Source organism: Pavona decussata, unplaced genomic scaffold, assembly GCF_977016875.1.
Source record: "Pavona decussata unplaced genomic scaffold, jaPavDecu1.1 SCAFFOLD_48, whole genome shotgun sequence".
Taxonomy (NCBI): Eukaryota; Metazoa; Cnidaria; class Anthozoa; order Scleractinia; family Agariciidae; genus Pavona; species Pavona decussata.
Genome location: NW_028145470.1, coordinates 3763890 through 3779552, shown reverse-complemented (window position 1 = coordinate 3779552; position 15663 = coordinate 3763890). Strand labels below are relative to the sequence as shown.

At 38.9% G+C, this 15663-nt stretch overlaps 3 protein-coding genes across 5 annotated transcripts; 1 reads left to right on the top strand and 2 right to left on the bottom strand.

Annotated features, from left to right (window-relative positions):
• Window positions 1-46: 46 nt before the first annotated feature.
• On the bottom strand, window positions 47-3393 carry LOC146481846 (alpha-1,3-mannosyl-glycoprotein 2-beta-N-acetylglucosaminyltransferase-like). The gene is made up of 2 exons (XM_085107795.1): window positions 2510-3393; window positions 47-718 (listed from the first exon to the last, which is right to left on the bottom strand). The coding sequence occupies exons 1-2, from the start codon at window positions 3297-3299 to the stop codon at window positions 63-65; spliced, it is 1446 nt and encodes a 481-aa protein (XP_084963921.1). The 5' UTR covers window positions 3300-3393; the 3' UTR covers window positions 47-62.
• Window positions 3394-3621: 228 nt separating this feature from the next.
• Window positions 3622-13604, top strand: LOC146481845 (hydroxysteroid 11-beta-dehydrogenase 1-like protein). Of its 3 annotated transcripts, none has more exons than XM_085107798.1 (2): window positions 3622-4053; window positions 9074-9796. In XM_085107798.1, the coding sequence occupies exons 1-2, from the start codon at window positions 3733-3735 to the stop codon at window positions 9662-9664; spliced, it is 912 nt and encodes a 303-aa protein (XP_084963924.1). In that variant the 5' UTR covers window positions 3622-3732; the 3' UTR covers window positions 9665-9796. The 3 variants fall into 3 exon arrangements, with proteins under 3 accessions (XP_084963924.1, XP_084963922.1, XP_084963923.1); XM_085107796.1 differs by lacking the exon at window positions 9074-9796 and adding an exon at window positions 12318-13604 and having other exon boundaries at window positions 3658-4053; XM_085107797.1 differs by lacking the exon at window positions 9074-9796 and adding an exon at window positions 4970-5643 and having other exon boundaries at window positions 3658-4053.
• On the bottom strand, window positions 13598-15663 carry LOC146481844 (bis(5'-adenosyl)-triphosphatase ENPP4-like). The gene has a single exon (XM_085107794.1). The coding sequence runs from the start codon at window positions 15629-15631 to the stop codon at window positions 14129-14131; it is 1503 nt and encodes a 500-aa protein (XP_084963920.1). The 5' UTR covers window positions 15632-15663; the 3' UTR covers window positions 13598-14128.

Here is a 15663-nt window from a genome sequence, read left to right as displayed (position 1 = left end):
AAGATATTTCAACTTCCCATACACAACAGAAGAAGGATTAACAGTCACTGCCATGAAGAATTTTAACCAGATGGTACCAAGTGAACAATTTTCCCTCCATACATGATTGTCACTATTCCTTGGTATGACATTCTTGGAATTCCTGCCTTGAAATCAGTCATTGCACCAACACTTTTCCCCACATTTTGAAAGTCTCGCTCAGAAGCGTAGTGAACCTGCACTTCTGGGACAAAAACATTCTTCCCGATTAACTGACCTACAGTGGCAAGAGGCAATGCCCGGACTCGCCCAACAAAATTTTTATCATAGTTATCTTTCAACAAATAAGAAAGATCCGTTTTCGTAAAAGGGTGAAACTTATCATTCAGCTGAATATACTTCAAATGTTGATCAAAGAATTGTCCATGGCTCACACCGATTCGACCAAAAGTTTTTGTACGTGGGATTTCTGGACGTATACATGCCCTGTCTTTTCGCTGAGCTGGCTCTCTCATCCAGTCGTCCCAAAACCCCAGCGGCCACTTCGGTTTGAGCTCATTCCAAAGAGTTTTTGTCATCAGCCATCCAAGGCCAGGGAAGAAATCTGTTCTGTAGAGCATGTCATTTCTTTCTACCATTCCTTCCTTGCCGTTATCATTCCAGGCTGAGATGCACCATAATGATGGATCTTTGTCAAGCAAGGGTTTTGTTGCTGTGAAGTATTCATAGAAGTCTGGTGCTACAAGAGGAAAAGTAGTTGATCTCAACATGATTGAATGGCTAAGAGCATAACTGTCTATTTCGAATTTTAAGTAGATTTTTTGTTTTGTTCAAAAGTGCTGGAAATTTTGCATGCAACCTTCAATTTAGTTAGACAACAACAAACGCAAGGGTTTTGTTGCTTTGAAGTATTCAAAGAAGTCTAGGGCTACAACAGCAAAAGTAGTTGATCTCAACATGATTGAATCGCTGAGAGCAAGCCTGTCTTTTATTTTATGGAATTTTAGGAGGGGTTTTCGTTTTGTACAAAACAGCTGGAAATTTTGCATGTAACATTCCATTTAGTTAGAGAACATTGCTCCGTTGCTAGCATGTACAGTGACTTGGAGTATTAGTACTCTACACTGGGTGGGACACCTGTCTTTCACAAGACACCCAGCATGAAGTAACAAGGAGTATTACTACTCCCCCCGGATGGGATGCTAGTCCATCACAGGATACCCAGTATGAAGTGTCTAGGAGTATTACTACTCCCCCTGAATGGGATGCTACATAGTCCATCACAGGATATCCAGCATGAAGTGACTAGGAGTATTACTACTCCCCCCTGGACGGGATGCTAGTCCATCACAGGATACCCAGCATGAAGTGACCAGGAGTTTTACTACTCCCCCCTGGATGGGATGCTAGTCCATCACAGGATATCCAACATGAAGTGACTAGGAGTATTACTACTTCCCCCTGGAGGGGATACTAGTTTGTCACAGGACACCCAGCATGAAGTCACTATGAGTATTACTACTCCCCCCGGAAGGGATGCTAGTCCATCACAGGATACCCAGCATGAAGTGACTACTCCCCCTGGATGCAATGCTAGTCCATCACAGGATCCCCAGCATGAAGTGACTAGGAGCATTACTACTCCTCCCTGGATGGAATGCTTCTCCATCAAGGGACACCCAGCATGAAGTGAGAAAGAGTATTTAACCCCCTCCCCCACGATGAGACACTTGATGATTGGAGAGTTATCCTGAGCATGTTTTTGGTGACACCCATTTATGAACCTGAATAAAAAGAATTCATATGGAGTACAGCCTCTTACTGAAGGAAATACAATGTGCTAAACCTTTGTTTTGTGGCTTAGCTCGCATCCAGTAGATATTTAAAGCTAAAACAGTTGGCAAGTGTCTAGTCAGTCTCAAGGTAAAACCTAAACAAATGCCACATTTTGATCAAAAGGAAAAATCTCTCAAAAATGTACTTGGGAGAGCACTAACCGTAGGTCTAAGGTACATTTATCAACAACTTTAGCAGTTGTGTTTGACCTGTCACTTTTTTAAATATCTCCTTCTTAATACCCAGCGATCAAACTCCACCACATTTCTCAGTGTGAAGGTTGTACTATCTCAGTTTTGCCTGAGTATGTTATTAGACTTATTATTATGCTGTGTTGGTTTCTTAACATGTAGAGATTTTCCTGATACTCATAACCTTTATAAAACAACTGGACTCAAGAAGCATTCTCACGTCTTCCGCCATCTTGAAATGCTGCACGTGATCAGCCTCATTATCAGGGTCTTTATAGTGTGTCTGCCATCTTGAATCGCTGTAAAGACCCTGAGAGCAAGGCTGTCATGAGCAAAGTTGAAATTGTTGTGACAAAATTGAATTGCTGTTAACTAAGTTTAAATAGCCATGGTTACATTGAAATTTAAAAGTTAATTGCTGCTGTTAAATTGAAATTGCCATGGTGAAACTAAAATTGCCATGATGCTGCTGAGCAACTGTAGTTTCTTGTTACAAAACTCACCAATATCCAAGTCATCTTCAACAATGATGACATTATCATGGCCCATGGAGTCAAACACCTGTCCAAGTGCCCATTTGTAATGCCGGCTGATCTTGTAGTACCCCATCATATGGTGTTGAGCGCCTTGTACCTCTGAGAGGTCCGGCTGTTTTATGTGCGTTACTTTACTACCATATGACGCAATGACATCAGCAGTTTCTTGGTGTCCACAATCCTGACTAACTACAATGGGGAACTGTTTGGCTGAAGGGCGATGTTGCAGTAACAGATCTAAGCACCGTTTTACTGCAGTTGGTCTGTTGCATGCTATCACAAGAATCGGAGCAACAATTTCCTTGGTTGCTTTCGTACTCGGTAAGACAATATCCTTTTTAAAAGACATAATAGGCTGTTTGTGATCAGGTGTCTGTTTAACAGCTGAAGATTTTGAATTAGTGTCTATACCTCCCTTGTGATTTTCTTGAACATGTTGACTATTAACTATAGAAAGGCTTTCTTTTTTCTCATCCTTTGGTAAAGTAAGCTCATCGACTGATTCATTGGAAATAGCTGTGGATTTTCCAGGCCTCTTTCTCAGTTCTTGAACTGCATTAGCAAGGCCTTTTAGCCTTCCGTTTTTCGGTAAATTGTCCAAATATCTGTCTGAAAGTTCTTTGAGCCTTGCATCTTCAACTAAAGAAGCTGAAGTCTTGCTGACGAAACGATAGAGAAGAACGAAGTTTCCAATGATAAACACACACGAAGCCAAGAGGATCAGCCATCCTTGCTTAGTCATGAAGACGACTTTCATCGCAAAAGATCCACAAAAGACGCTCTTAAAATTTAAGTTTTACATTAAAACATAGTTCTGGGAGCTTACACGTACCATAACACATGTGCTCGGAAACGAGGCTGCTACCGGGCCATTGTTTCCAAATCAATAAATCTTCGTTATGGGAAAAACTGTAATATCGGAAAAGCTCGGTACGTGATCTGGAACGACCGGAGGACAGTGAAGAGTGAAACTTTTACTTGTACTTCCAACGCCAAATGGGAAAGCAAAATCTTTGAGACGACTTTCCTCCTTTGCACAAATTTCAAGTTCTTTCCTTTCTTCAATACAAAAGAAACTAAGTTCTCCGTTGAAAGTTTGACCAAACAAAACCACCGTACCCTATCACAGCGCAAATTCTCCACGTACCCCTCCCTAAGGGTATATTTATTTGGCAAATGCGAAGGACAAAATGGCGGGCACTATGTCAAAGATTGTGCTCTTTGGGGCTTTCACAGCTCTTGTAGCAGTTTCAATTGCCTGGTACATGATGGAAAGTTTCAATCCTGAATCCCTGAAAGGAAAAAAGGTGGTAATTTGTGGAGCATCCACCGGAATCGGCGAGGAACTCGCTTATCAGTATGCAAAATTTGGCGCTCAACTTTTGGTCGTTGCTAGGCGGGAGGCGGAACTTCAAAAGGTTGTGAAACGCTGTGGAGAGCTAGGCGCTGAATCAGCAAACTACGTTGTAGCTGACCTGTCTTCTTTGGAGGGTGCTAAGAAGTTAGCTGCTGTGAGTAGAAAGCCTTGATTTAAATTAGATTAAATTAAATTTGAAAAAAACTGAAACTCTGTAGGGGTGGATCCAGAAAATCCAGAAAGGGGGAGGGGCGGGGGACGAAATTGTGGCAAGAGCGCAAGAATCCCCCTTCCCCCCCCCCTCCCCCCCTTACCCCAATGAAAAGTTCATGTTCACGGAGATGCTGCTTTACTGCAATTCTGGGAGCATTTGTGACTGAAAGTTAAGGCTCAGAAGACAGACTTTTAGAAGAGTTTTTGAAAGGATTGAGTGCATGATACCACTCAAAAGACGGTAACAAAAACTTATAAAAAATGGAAGAATAAAAGGGGCCCCGGGGCTCCCTCCCCCCCTCCTAAATCTGCCCCTGGAAACAGCCCGTTCAGCAGATGTAATATTGGGGAGGTTGAGGGGAGGAAGCAAAAAAAGTAGGAGAAAAAGGTGGGCTGGTGAGATGGCAGAGGGAATGCCTGCTGTATAGTTGTCATCCCTTATGGCCCCTTGGGTCTTGATGCAAAGACACTGCCTAGATTAAACACTGTCAGTGTCTGGCGTCCCCTGTACCACATTCTTAAACAGTGGAATCCACAACGACCACCTCATTATGCAACCACTTTTTTGTTCTCCGAATGAATTGAAATTCCAGTCATTTCCTTAGTTTTACAACCTTGTTAATCCAACCACCCTGTTGTTACCCCCATGTTATTTTCACAGCCTGAAGGTTCGTTGTATTAACGTGGTTCCATTGTACTACTATACCTGTATTTATAATTAATAAGAGGTCAACCATTCCCCAAAGGTGGCCACTTAACACAGGTTTACTTTACCTTCCTTTATCTCTAAGAGTAACAAGTAGTAACAAATAATAAATTATTGTCATCATAATACCGGTAATTAATGTTTTTGTTAGGAAACAAATAAATTATTTGATGGGCCAGATGTACTAATTCTCAATCATTTGATGGGATATTATGGTTTATGGAATGAGAACAGTGACCTTAGCAAGGTCCCTCAATATTTTGCCGTCAACACCATCAGCTACATAAACATCGCCACCTTACTGCTTCCTGGACTTCAGAAGACAAATGGTACCATTGTTGTGGTGTCGTCATTTGTGGGAGTTGTTCCAACACCAAGGACTGGACCCTACTGCGGCAACAAACATGCTCTTCATGGATTTTTTAACAGTCTGAGGCAGGATTTAGCACTTCAGGGCCACAGTGGAATCTCAGTAACACTATGTGTTTTAGGATACATAGGCACCAAGACTGCTCGCAAAAGAACTGAAGCTCATCCAGTTGGGAAGAGTATTAAGCATGAACCTGTTGATGAGTGCGCCCTTTCAATGATCAAGGGTATTGCTTTAAGAAAGCGGCAAATGTATTTTCCTTGGTACCTTAGTATTGTAGAAACGATTCACTTCTTTTCCCCAGACTTTGTGGAAAGTGTTATTCAAGTTGCAAGTAATGAAAAACCTTTGCAGGACATGTGGAAATGGTAGACTTTTATTTCAAGTACATTATGTCTCACATTTCATGGTTAATTAGTATGTAAACATGGGAATAAAATCACTGTTCGCTTCTGCTTATGTTTGGTGAGTTTCAAACGTGATTTCTGAAGACATCTAAGTTTGTCATTGTAAAAGTCTCCTCGGCTTTGAAAATGTTTGTAAGGGAAAAGTCCATATTAAGCTGTATTAGTCAGCTTTCAAAAAATGTTCAGCTTGTAGCTACAATGTATTCACAATGGGGAAGCTAATACTTACAAGTGACTGGTTTATAACAAGACGTTTAAGTTTTGTGATAATATTTACACTTTTGCTAATTTTACTACTTATGTAATCAATGTGGTCTTGCTAAGACAAAAAGCAATCAATGGCTAGTCCTAAATATTTTATACTTGTCTATTAGTTACTGCTCGAGACACTGATCTGCTGGTTTTAGAGGGGGGTGAATATTGTAGTTAATTTTTTGTCATGGCTGAAATATTTAGCATTCTGTCTTGCTTAAATTCAGGGTTAGTTTATTTGAACATAACCACTCATAAATGGCTGGCAGTTCATGGTTTGTTTGATGAAGCAATAGGTCTAGATCTTTACCAGTCTCAGATCTTTACCTTTCCTATGTACTGTAACCTGACGTAACATGATCATGTGGATTAAATAAAAAATACAAAATACAAAATACAATGGGCAAACTTGGATTGACATTGTGAAGTATGTGAAACCTCTGGATCAATTGGGGCGGCATGTTAATGATATAGCTTACAAGGTCCCATTCACCCGTACTGACTACTATAATAATTATAGTAATTATTTTCATATATTTCCAGAACAATAAGAGAATTAATGGAACTTCTTACCTAGTGAGGTGGTAAATGCCCCTTCTACCATGGCATTTTTAAACCTCCTTTAATTTATACTTTTGTCTATTTATACATTTAACTATATTTTTTTATAATAATTTATTATTACTGCTGACCGATTTGAAGAATCATCATTATTTTGATGGAGGCAAATTAATGGTAGATAGATAGTGGGTTTACTAAAAGAATGAGTGCTTTCATGATCAGTGGTCTGCACACAGACTTGAAGGATCCTGAAGAGTTAAAAAAGGACATCAAACAATGAAACAATAAAACAATAATAAGAACTGATCTAAACAAATAATTTCACGTGGATGGAATCTCACTGTTTGTTTAGTTTTGGTTTCGGTTCTTTGATAAACAGCATTTCGAAAATAAGACAGTTTAACTGCTTGTAATGTACGTGTGCTAAATGACCTCGGAGAGGTCAAAACATGATTTTTTAGCTTTAACTTTTATCACAAAATCTATATCTAGGAAGTTACTCTTCAAGATTTCGTGATGCACCATAATATGTACAATTCCTTGTGCAAAATGTAATTTAGGATTATGATTTTTTGGGGACTTAACCTGAGCAGTCCACTTGATAATAAAGAGACTGAAGGCAGAGAAGATTTTTAGGCTGAGATAGGTTACATCAACTTCTGATCTTTCAATAATATTGCCTTTTTAAGTCAGTTACGAAAAAAGAAAGGGTAGCAGGGTTCGTACGGGTCATGGAAAACCTGGACAGTCATGGAATTTACGAATTTCATTTTCCAGGCCTGGAAAGTCATGGAATTTAGGTGTGGGTCATGGCAAGTCATGGAAAATGATGTTTATTAAAAAGTACAAAATAAATTGTTTTTTTTTTTTGTGAAGAAAATAGTAAAAACATACCCAAAATGAAAGATGATGTCCAAGGAAATGGTCAAATTTAGGTCATGGAAAACTTGAAGACATGAAATTTCAAAAGCTCAAAAGAGTACGAACCCTGGGTAGGTTTTAATGTAAGGTCATATAATTTGCGTTCAAGTCTGAAATTTTTTCTGCTGGATTTTTTTCCTCTCGCATAATTGCAGAAGTTACTGCCTTCATTGTAAGATTATCTGTTCATACAAATTAATTAATCATGATCATAATAATTATTTCAGAAAAACCAAATGGTTCCTCTTAGTACATAGTTTTCTGTTGTTCAGATCACAATCAGAGATTCCAACCTTCCCAACTTAATCAAAGTCTCCCGATTTGATGGCTTACTACCCCCTCTCCTGTTTCTTATCATATTCTCCAGATTTACTCTTAAAATCTGGAAGCCTGGACAACAGTTTCTTGTCATAATGCTTTCAAGGGAAATCACTGCAAAAACCTAAAAAAACTACCGTTTTAGCAAGGAAACTAATCTCCATCCCAGTCTGCTGTACCTAGGTAGGGGGGTTATTGAGGACACCACCTATCTTATGAACATCACTGACAAAATTTTATTGGCTTTAAAACTTGAGTTGATACTTTGTCTAACAAAAACTCAGCTAGCAAGAGTCAACATTGCTAGATAAAAAAGAAAAGTGAGGTTTGGATCTGATTGTAATTTTTTACTGCTAGATAGTGGAGTGGCTATGCAAAAAGACACTATCATTGCGGTTGAGGAACAACTGGGGGGGGGGGGGGTGCAGGGAGAGACCACCATCTATTTTGTGGTTTGGTGGGTCCTGTTCGAGTATAGTAGTTTTGACCACTTGCCTTACAGATAACAATGCTTATAGCAATACTTTATTCCTTCTGATCAATGTAAACATTGATAACATGAACAGGAGATACCAGAGGTTATCCCTATCAAGGGTATCCCCTATTAAATCAAAGCAATTCAAATCAACTCAACTCAACACAAATCAAATCAAATGTTAGTTTTTGAGGAGAGGGGAAAACCGGAGTAGCCAGAGAAAGACCTCTCGGAGCAGAGTAGAGAACCAACAAACTCAGCCCACTTATGACGCCGAGTCCAGGAATCGAACCCGGGCTACATTGCTGGAAGGCAAGTGCTCTACCACTGCACCAACTTTGTTCCCCCCCCTAGTCAAGAGTTTATATTTTGGTACTCTTATAATTTATTATGTTACCAATACACAAAATAATTTCCCCCACCCCTGTAAAGGTATGATAAACACCAAACACCCCTGTCATGTTCAGTTATATGAGACTCCCTCCTAGGGGGAGGGGAAGTTGTTGTGGGGGGGGGGGGGGGTGTGCAAACGATGACAAAGTACTAAACCAAAGCATTGATTTTTCTCATCCTTAGCTTACTACCTACCTTAATTATTGGGGTGGGGGAAGTCAAATTGGGTAGCCAATCTTTTGTCCTTGAATGTAGACTTGTGCTCATTCCCAACTATCTGCCCAGGGTGAATGAGGATAATAGTAACTTAAAGGGGCAGTGCAATTGGAATTTTAAATTTGCTTAATTATTTTTCTCATTCCTAATGCTTTAATACCCTCCTTGCATTTTAGGGCTTAAAAATTATGTACCATAGTTTGATTTAAAAAAAATTGCTGATAAACAACTAATTTTAATAATCACATTTATTTAGTATTTAGTTTAACCACTCTTCTCTCAAAACAAATTGCCTTGAAATATATAATAATCTCATTATGTTTTAATTCTTTTAATTTATAGGAAACCTATAAGTTATTTGATGGCCCTGATATATTAATCCTAAATCATTTCATGGTTTATTATGGATTGTGGAATGAGAAAAGTGACCTTAACAAAGTCCCTCAATACTTTGCCGTCAACACCATCAGCTACATAAACATCGCCACCTTACTGCTTCCTGGACTTCAGAAGACAAATGGTACCATTGTTGTGGTGTCGTCATTTGTGGGAGTTGTTCCAACACCAAGGACTGGACCCTACTGCGGCAACAAACATGCTCTTCATGGATTTTTTAACAGTCTGAGGCAGGATTTAGCACTTCAGGGCCACAGTGGAATCTCAGTAACGTTGTGTGTCTTAGGATCCATAAACACAAAGACTGCTCGCAGAGCAACTGAAGCTCATCCAGCTGGGAAGAATATAAAACGTGAGCCTGTTGATGAATGTGCTCTTTCAATGATCAAGGCCGTTGCTTTAAGAAAGCGACAAATGTATTTTCCTTGGTACATCAGTGTTGTAGAAACGATTCACTTCTTTTTCCCAGACTTTGTGGAAAGTGTTATTCAAGTTGCATCTAATGAGAAACCTCTGCAGGACATGTGGAAATGGTAGAATTTTGTTTCAAGTATATCATGGCATGTGTACATCTCCTAAGTTAACTATTATGACAAGACTTGGAATAGAGTGAACTACCTTTATTGCAGACACCCTCTGGGCCGCAAGTTACATCCTATTAATAGCAAGCGTCCTTAATAACAGGAATTTATTTCACTCAAATGTCTGTATTATTTATTTCTGCTGGGGATTAACTACTGTCCCGATTAGCTGTGTGTCCGTAATAGCGAGGTGTCCATGAGACAAGAGTTGACTGAGTGTACTAAATACTTAAGTCTTTGGTTTCAATTGAAGGGGTGTCAAATTCTCCTCTTTTTTCACAAATGAATATTAGGCAATTTGGAAGGAGAATCTAGCCATTTATCAGAGGTCACTAAGGGCTTTTTTCCAGGCACCCCTTCAGTAGTTATTTATCGCTGTCAGTTCTGTAAAGCTCGCAGACTAATAATAACCTTCTCAAATTAAGTCACAGATTTTGATGTTAATTATTAGTCCTACATATTTAGGCTTTATTTTATATCTGGAATTTATGTAGCCTGTTGGCAAATATCATAGAGAAATAAGACTGACCGATCTGCCTGAATTTGCAGAGCAATTCTTCTGTCTAACTGTTCGTGTGACAGTGACAAATAATTATGCTTTTCTTATGCTGATTTATATATTAGTCAGTTATTTCTGACAATTTTTCAGAGTGTAATTTATATTTCAACTTGGTAATGGTGTCATGAAGACACCAAAACATCGTTTATTTATAGTTGATTTTTGCTTGTATTTGTATTTAAAAAAGTTGCATTCAACTTTACTATATTTAAACCAACAGCTAGTCACATGTTAAAGTTTACAGTTAATTATTAGTCCTACATATTTGGGCTTTATTTTATATCTGGAATTTATGTGATAGTCAGTTGGCAAATGTCTTAAAGAACTAAGACTGTCTGAATGTGCAGAGCGATTCTACTGTGAAACTGTTCGTGTAACAGTGACAAATTAATTGCTTTTCTTATGCTGATTTAGTCGGTTATTTCTGTTTATATTTGTATTTAAAAAAGTTACATTCAACTTTACTATAATTTATTTAAACCAACAGCTGGTCGTATGTTAAAGTGGCTTGTAAGAGTTTTCCATTGTTAATGAATGAAGGAAGGAACGAAACGAACGAATGAATAAACGAATGAGAAAGAAAGAAAGAAAGATTGAAACTTTATTTACCCTTAGATCTGATTGAGGCTTTTTTGAACGATTACAAAAAAATGTTTCTGATCACGTGGAAAAGCTATAATTAAACAGCTTTGTAACTCAGTTGCTGGGCAATACTTTAAGGTTAGTTCTGACGTCATCTCAGACACCATTGCTCTGCAAAAAGGGCCTCTAAATTTCAGTTTTTGCAAATTATCTCAAAAACTAATTCGGTGACCTACTGTTTTTATTGTTTTGTTGGAAAGTGCCCTACATTCTTTAACTGCTCTGACAAATTATATCAAATGACAAAACAATTGGTTACTGGGCAAAACTTCAAGATGAAAAAGAAATGTTTCCTGCAGCTTTTATTTCTGGTAAAAAATAACAAAGAAAGACAAACAAAGGACTGCTACAGGGTGGCCGCGGCTGCTTAATAGAGGTGGCTGCCTAATACAGGTAACAATTACAGCGTTTGTTTGAGCAAACAATCGGGACTTTGAAAACTGGCCGCTTAATAGAGGGTGGCCGCTTAATACAGGGCCGTTATATACAGGTTCGACTGTATTTAGTGATGTTATTGATTAGTTATCTCTGGTACAAGGCAAAAAGCTATACCTAATTGTAGAATGGACTACTTTAAGAATTCCTTTTTTATTTTATTGCTTAATCTAACATAGAATGTAGCTAATTTTAAGGCTTTTTTCTATAATAGTTGTTGTTTAGATTATGTTGTATTGCTTTCCTGTATCAACTTTGTTTGTAAACGTCAGTGTATTTCAACTTTTGTGCTGATAGGTTGATTTTGATAAACATATCTATGTGTGTGTATATATCAAAAATTAATTATGTATCTATCTATTGAACTGGAGGGAGGGGCACAAGGGGTTCTTATATACTGAATTGGAGGGGTGCAGAGGCTGGGAAGGTCTAGGGGGTTCTTATACTGAAATGGAGGGGGATACAGGGGATCTCTGTAATGAACTCCGAAGGAGTAGGGCCAGTTCTTATACTGAACTGAAGTCAGGGGGGGGGGGGGGACAGGGGATTCTTATTATAAACAGGGAAGGTCTAGGGGGGTTCTTGTACTGAACTGGGAGTACAAGGGGTTCTTATAATGAACAGTGGGGTGGGGGGGGGGGGGAGGCTACAGGGAGTTTTGGTATTCCTGTTCACAAACTTGATGATCCCCCAGTTCTAGCTCTAAAAACCTTTGTTACTCTTACCTCCTTTGTATAATTTTGCATGACAATTCAGCTTCCAGTACTTTCTTTTCAATCAATCAGTCTTTATTGTTTAAAACATGAAATCGTATCATGTTACATGGTCTTCCTAGGTGTTGTGTAAATTTAGCCTAAAATGCATTAAGTTACCTAACTACCTAACGTAAAGGGCCCATCCAGGAAATTCAGAAATGGGCATGGGAAAGTATTTGACATCATCTCACATCAGCCCAATATTCTTTTTTCTATAGGAGACAAAGAAAACGTTTGATGGGCCAGACATACTAATCCTCAATCATTTCATGCCCTGTTATGAATTCTGGAATGAGAAAAGCGACCTGAACAAAGTCCCTCAATACTTTGCCGTCAACACCATCAGTTACATAAACATTGCCACGTTGTTGCTCCCCGGACTTCAGAGGACTAATGGCAGTATTGTAGTAGTGTCGTCACTTGCAGGCGTCATTCCAGCACCAAAGTCTGCAACTTATGCTGGCAATAAGCACGCTCTTCATGGCTTTTTTGGCAGTTTGAGGCAGGATTTAGCATTGCAAGGACATGGCGGAATCTCTTTAACACTGTGCGTTCTTGGCCTAATTGGCACAGAGAATGCTCGTGAAAGAAGCAAGGGGCATCAAATTCAGAATGTCGCAGTTCAGTGGGAACAGGTCGATGATTGTGCACTTGCTATTATTAAGGGAGCAACACTTAGAAAAAGAGAAATTTATTTCCCTAGGTACATAAGTATTGTAGAAACAATGCACTTCTTTTTTCCTAATTTTGCAGAAAGTGCCATACAAGTGATAAGTAATGAAAAACCTTTGCAGGACATCTGGAAATGGTAAAAAGTTTATTTCAGTCACTTTCAATGTTGTCATTATGTTACTAGAATTTTAGTGACATTTTCGATACCGTGCACACAAGAAGGTTGTTCAAATTATGTTACTTTAATTGGTGTAATGCAAATTAGAGTGGTTTTCAGTTGAGTGTCGAAAATAATTTCGCGTTTGCTTTGGTTTTGCATTATGACGCTTTGTGATTGGTTAACAAAACTCATGCCACTTTCTCAACCAATGGGAATCCAAACCAAAACCAATCGTGTTTTGGCCGCATGCGTTTTCCCGCAATTGGCGCCAGTTACATGTATTTGCTTCGAATTCTGATTGGCTCATTGTGTTGTTTACATCTATTGCGATTGACCAGAGTAATAACTTTGGTTTTGGTTTTATGACACTTTATGAAACTGCTCTAACTTGGTAGATGATTATGGGCAAGATTTCCGTTTTCTCTTTGTTTTCATAAAATGAAATGCAAAGCAGCAGATAAACCATTGGAACAACGTTTCCTGAAGGAATTGATGGCCACGCACAAAATCTCCGGTGGATCTGAGCTAAATCTGAAATGCACTAAATATAGGCCAGTTATGCACCAAGCGTAATGGCCCACGGCAGGCTAGGGACAAATAAGCTGTTCAAATACCCTTAGAAATTTTGAGGACAAATGCTCAGCCCCAATAAGACAGTAAGCCAGAGAAGGGTTAAATTTATTGTTTATTTTACAATACTCCAATCTATTTCTATTAAAATTGTTTATTTAGCAACACTCCAAATCTAACTATTTCTATTAACATGTGTCCTTTCGGTGGTAAATAAAAGAAAATGGCTAGTAAAATAATGATCATGACATGACTGCATAAACAAAATAATGATAACTAAAAGGATGATTATTAATAAAGTAATGTTTAAAACACGAGCAGCAGTGTTTTATTGGGGTTTAAAACCACGAGGTGCAGCTGAGTGGTTTTAGGTACTAACTTTTGAGTCTGTGGATTTAATTCTAAAGTGTGACTATTCAATATGAAAGCTACTGAGCAGTATTTCCCTCTGGTGCCGTTTATTATGCTGTACATGGTGATTCTAAATCTTGAGCCAGTGGATGAAATAATCTTAAACATGAGAGTTACCAAGCTTTGCTCTTCTCTGATGCTGTTCATTTTTTATATTAAAAATTTCAAATGACTACTTTAAAAACAATGTCCCAGTTTTGAGTTCAGGTGAAAAAGTTAAATGACATTTTCATCATCCTCGTCACCAAATAACTGACCATCTATAAGCGGCACATCAACTTCTCCAGGTCGGTCATGTCTTCCGACATTACGTTGATTCTTGCACACCATAAGAACAGCATACATACAAATTGTAATTCCAATTGCAGTGCCGATAACCAGCGCAATGATCTCACCAGTGCTTAGTCTATACCCATGTGATGGTGGTGGAGAGTCAAGTAGGTGTGCAATGCGATCAAGAGATCCATTGTTCGGCGCAGGTTTTATCCCGAGTATGTGACAAATCAGTGGGTAGATATCGACCATTTCAATTGGACCAGACATATGACCTTTCTTAAATGCTGGACCCTGAGCGATAAAAAAGGGACGCATCGCAGGTAGAGATGGAAGCCAGCCATGAGTTCCTTTTGTGATAACATGATCGGGAAGTGTTGCATTATAAAGACTTGAAATCCATGCTAACCAATGCTCTTCCATGATGACAACAATTTCAGGCACTCGGATGCTGTGTTTGAAATAAAGATTGTCAGGCACTTCTTCCTTGTGGAAAACGGTAAAATGTGATTGTTTTTGTTCCAGATCCTTCAGTTTATTATAAGCTTGAGTTACATTGGTTGCATGTAAAAGAAAGTAAGCACCAGCGGAAGTCCAAACTGTAGAGTCAGGTGTTAAGTAATCATCAAACTTGATAACTGTGCTGGTATTATAAGCAGCAGTACCATGATCAGCAGTGATAATTAGGTTGACGTCATCCAATAAACCTTCTTTGCGTAATTGGTCCAGAAGGTAACCTGTGATGTTGTTATCTTTCCTCATTTCTTCTGTAACATTTACAGAGTATGGTCCGCAGCAGTGGCCGGCCTCATCGGGAGAGTTAAAATACAGCGCAATAAAAGATGGGGGGTCAGGCTCCTTTAACCACTTGATAACCAAATCAACTCGCTCTTCCCATGGCATCACGTTATTTTCGCTTACGAAAGGTTTATCATAATCATAACCGCTTGTCGTGTACGACGGGTTGAGGCCGTGGTATTCAACATCATAGCCTGGCCAATAGCACAAACCACTTTTATGTCCCTGTTTCTGATTTGTGATCCACAGAGGCTCGCTAAATGTGTTCCACCACCGTGAATCGTTCGTGTTCATTGAGAAGGAATCGTTCAAAACTGGATCGTACATGCTATTTGAAATTATTCCATGACTTTCAGGGTACTGTCCAGTGACAATGGTGTAGTGATTTGGAAATGTCACTGTCGGAAAGACATTCTGCACATATTTTGCCCGTACCCCGTTCTTTATGATGGCTTCGAAGTTGTCCGTCTTGGTTCGATTCATGTCGAGGTAGTCCCACTGAAAAGCATCGAATGAAACCAAAATCACAGTTTCTTTTCCAGTTGCATAAGCTTCCAAAATCGAACAGACGAACAGAATACCGAATAAAAGCTTTAAAAGGAGCATTTCGTAAAGAGTGCAACAAAAAAAAAATTCACCTGTTACCATACATTTGTTTATTCCTCAACTGGGTTTGCTCA

What these genes read in the sequence shown, in the direction of transcription:
- LOC146481844 (XM_085107794.1), bottom strand. Translation starts at nt 15,631, where the DNA reads ATGGTAACAGGTGAATTTTTTTTTTGTTGCACTCTTTACGAAATGCTC.
- LOC146481845 (XM_085107796.1), top strand. Translation starts at nt 3,733, where the DNA reads ATGGCGGGCACTATGTCAAAGATTGTGCTCTTTGGGGCTTTCACAGCT. An exon ending in GTGCTAAGAAGTTAGCTGCT is followed by an intron (nt 4,054 to 12,317) that starts GTGAGTAGAAAG and finishes TTTTTTCTATAG; the next exon opens with GAGACAAAGAAAACGTTTGA.
- LOC146481846 (XM_085107795.1), bottom strand. Translation starts at nt 3,299, where the DNA reads ATGAAAGTCGTCTTCATGACTAAGCAAGGATGGCTGATCCTCTTGGCT. An exon ending in TGAAGATGACTTGGATATTG is followed by an intron (nt 719 to 2,509) that starts GTGAGTTTTGTA and finishes TTCCTCTTGTAG; the next exon opens with CACCAGACTTCTATGAATAC.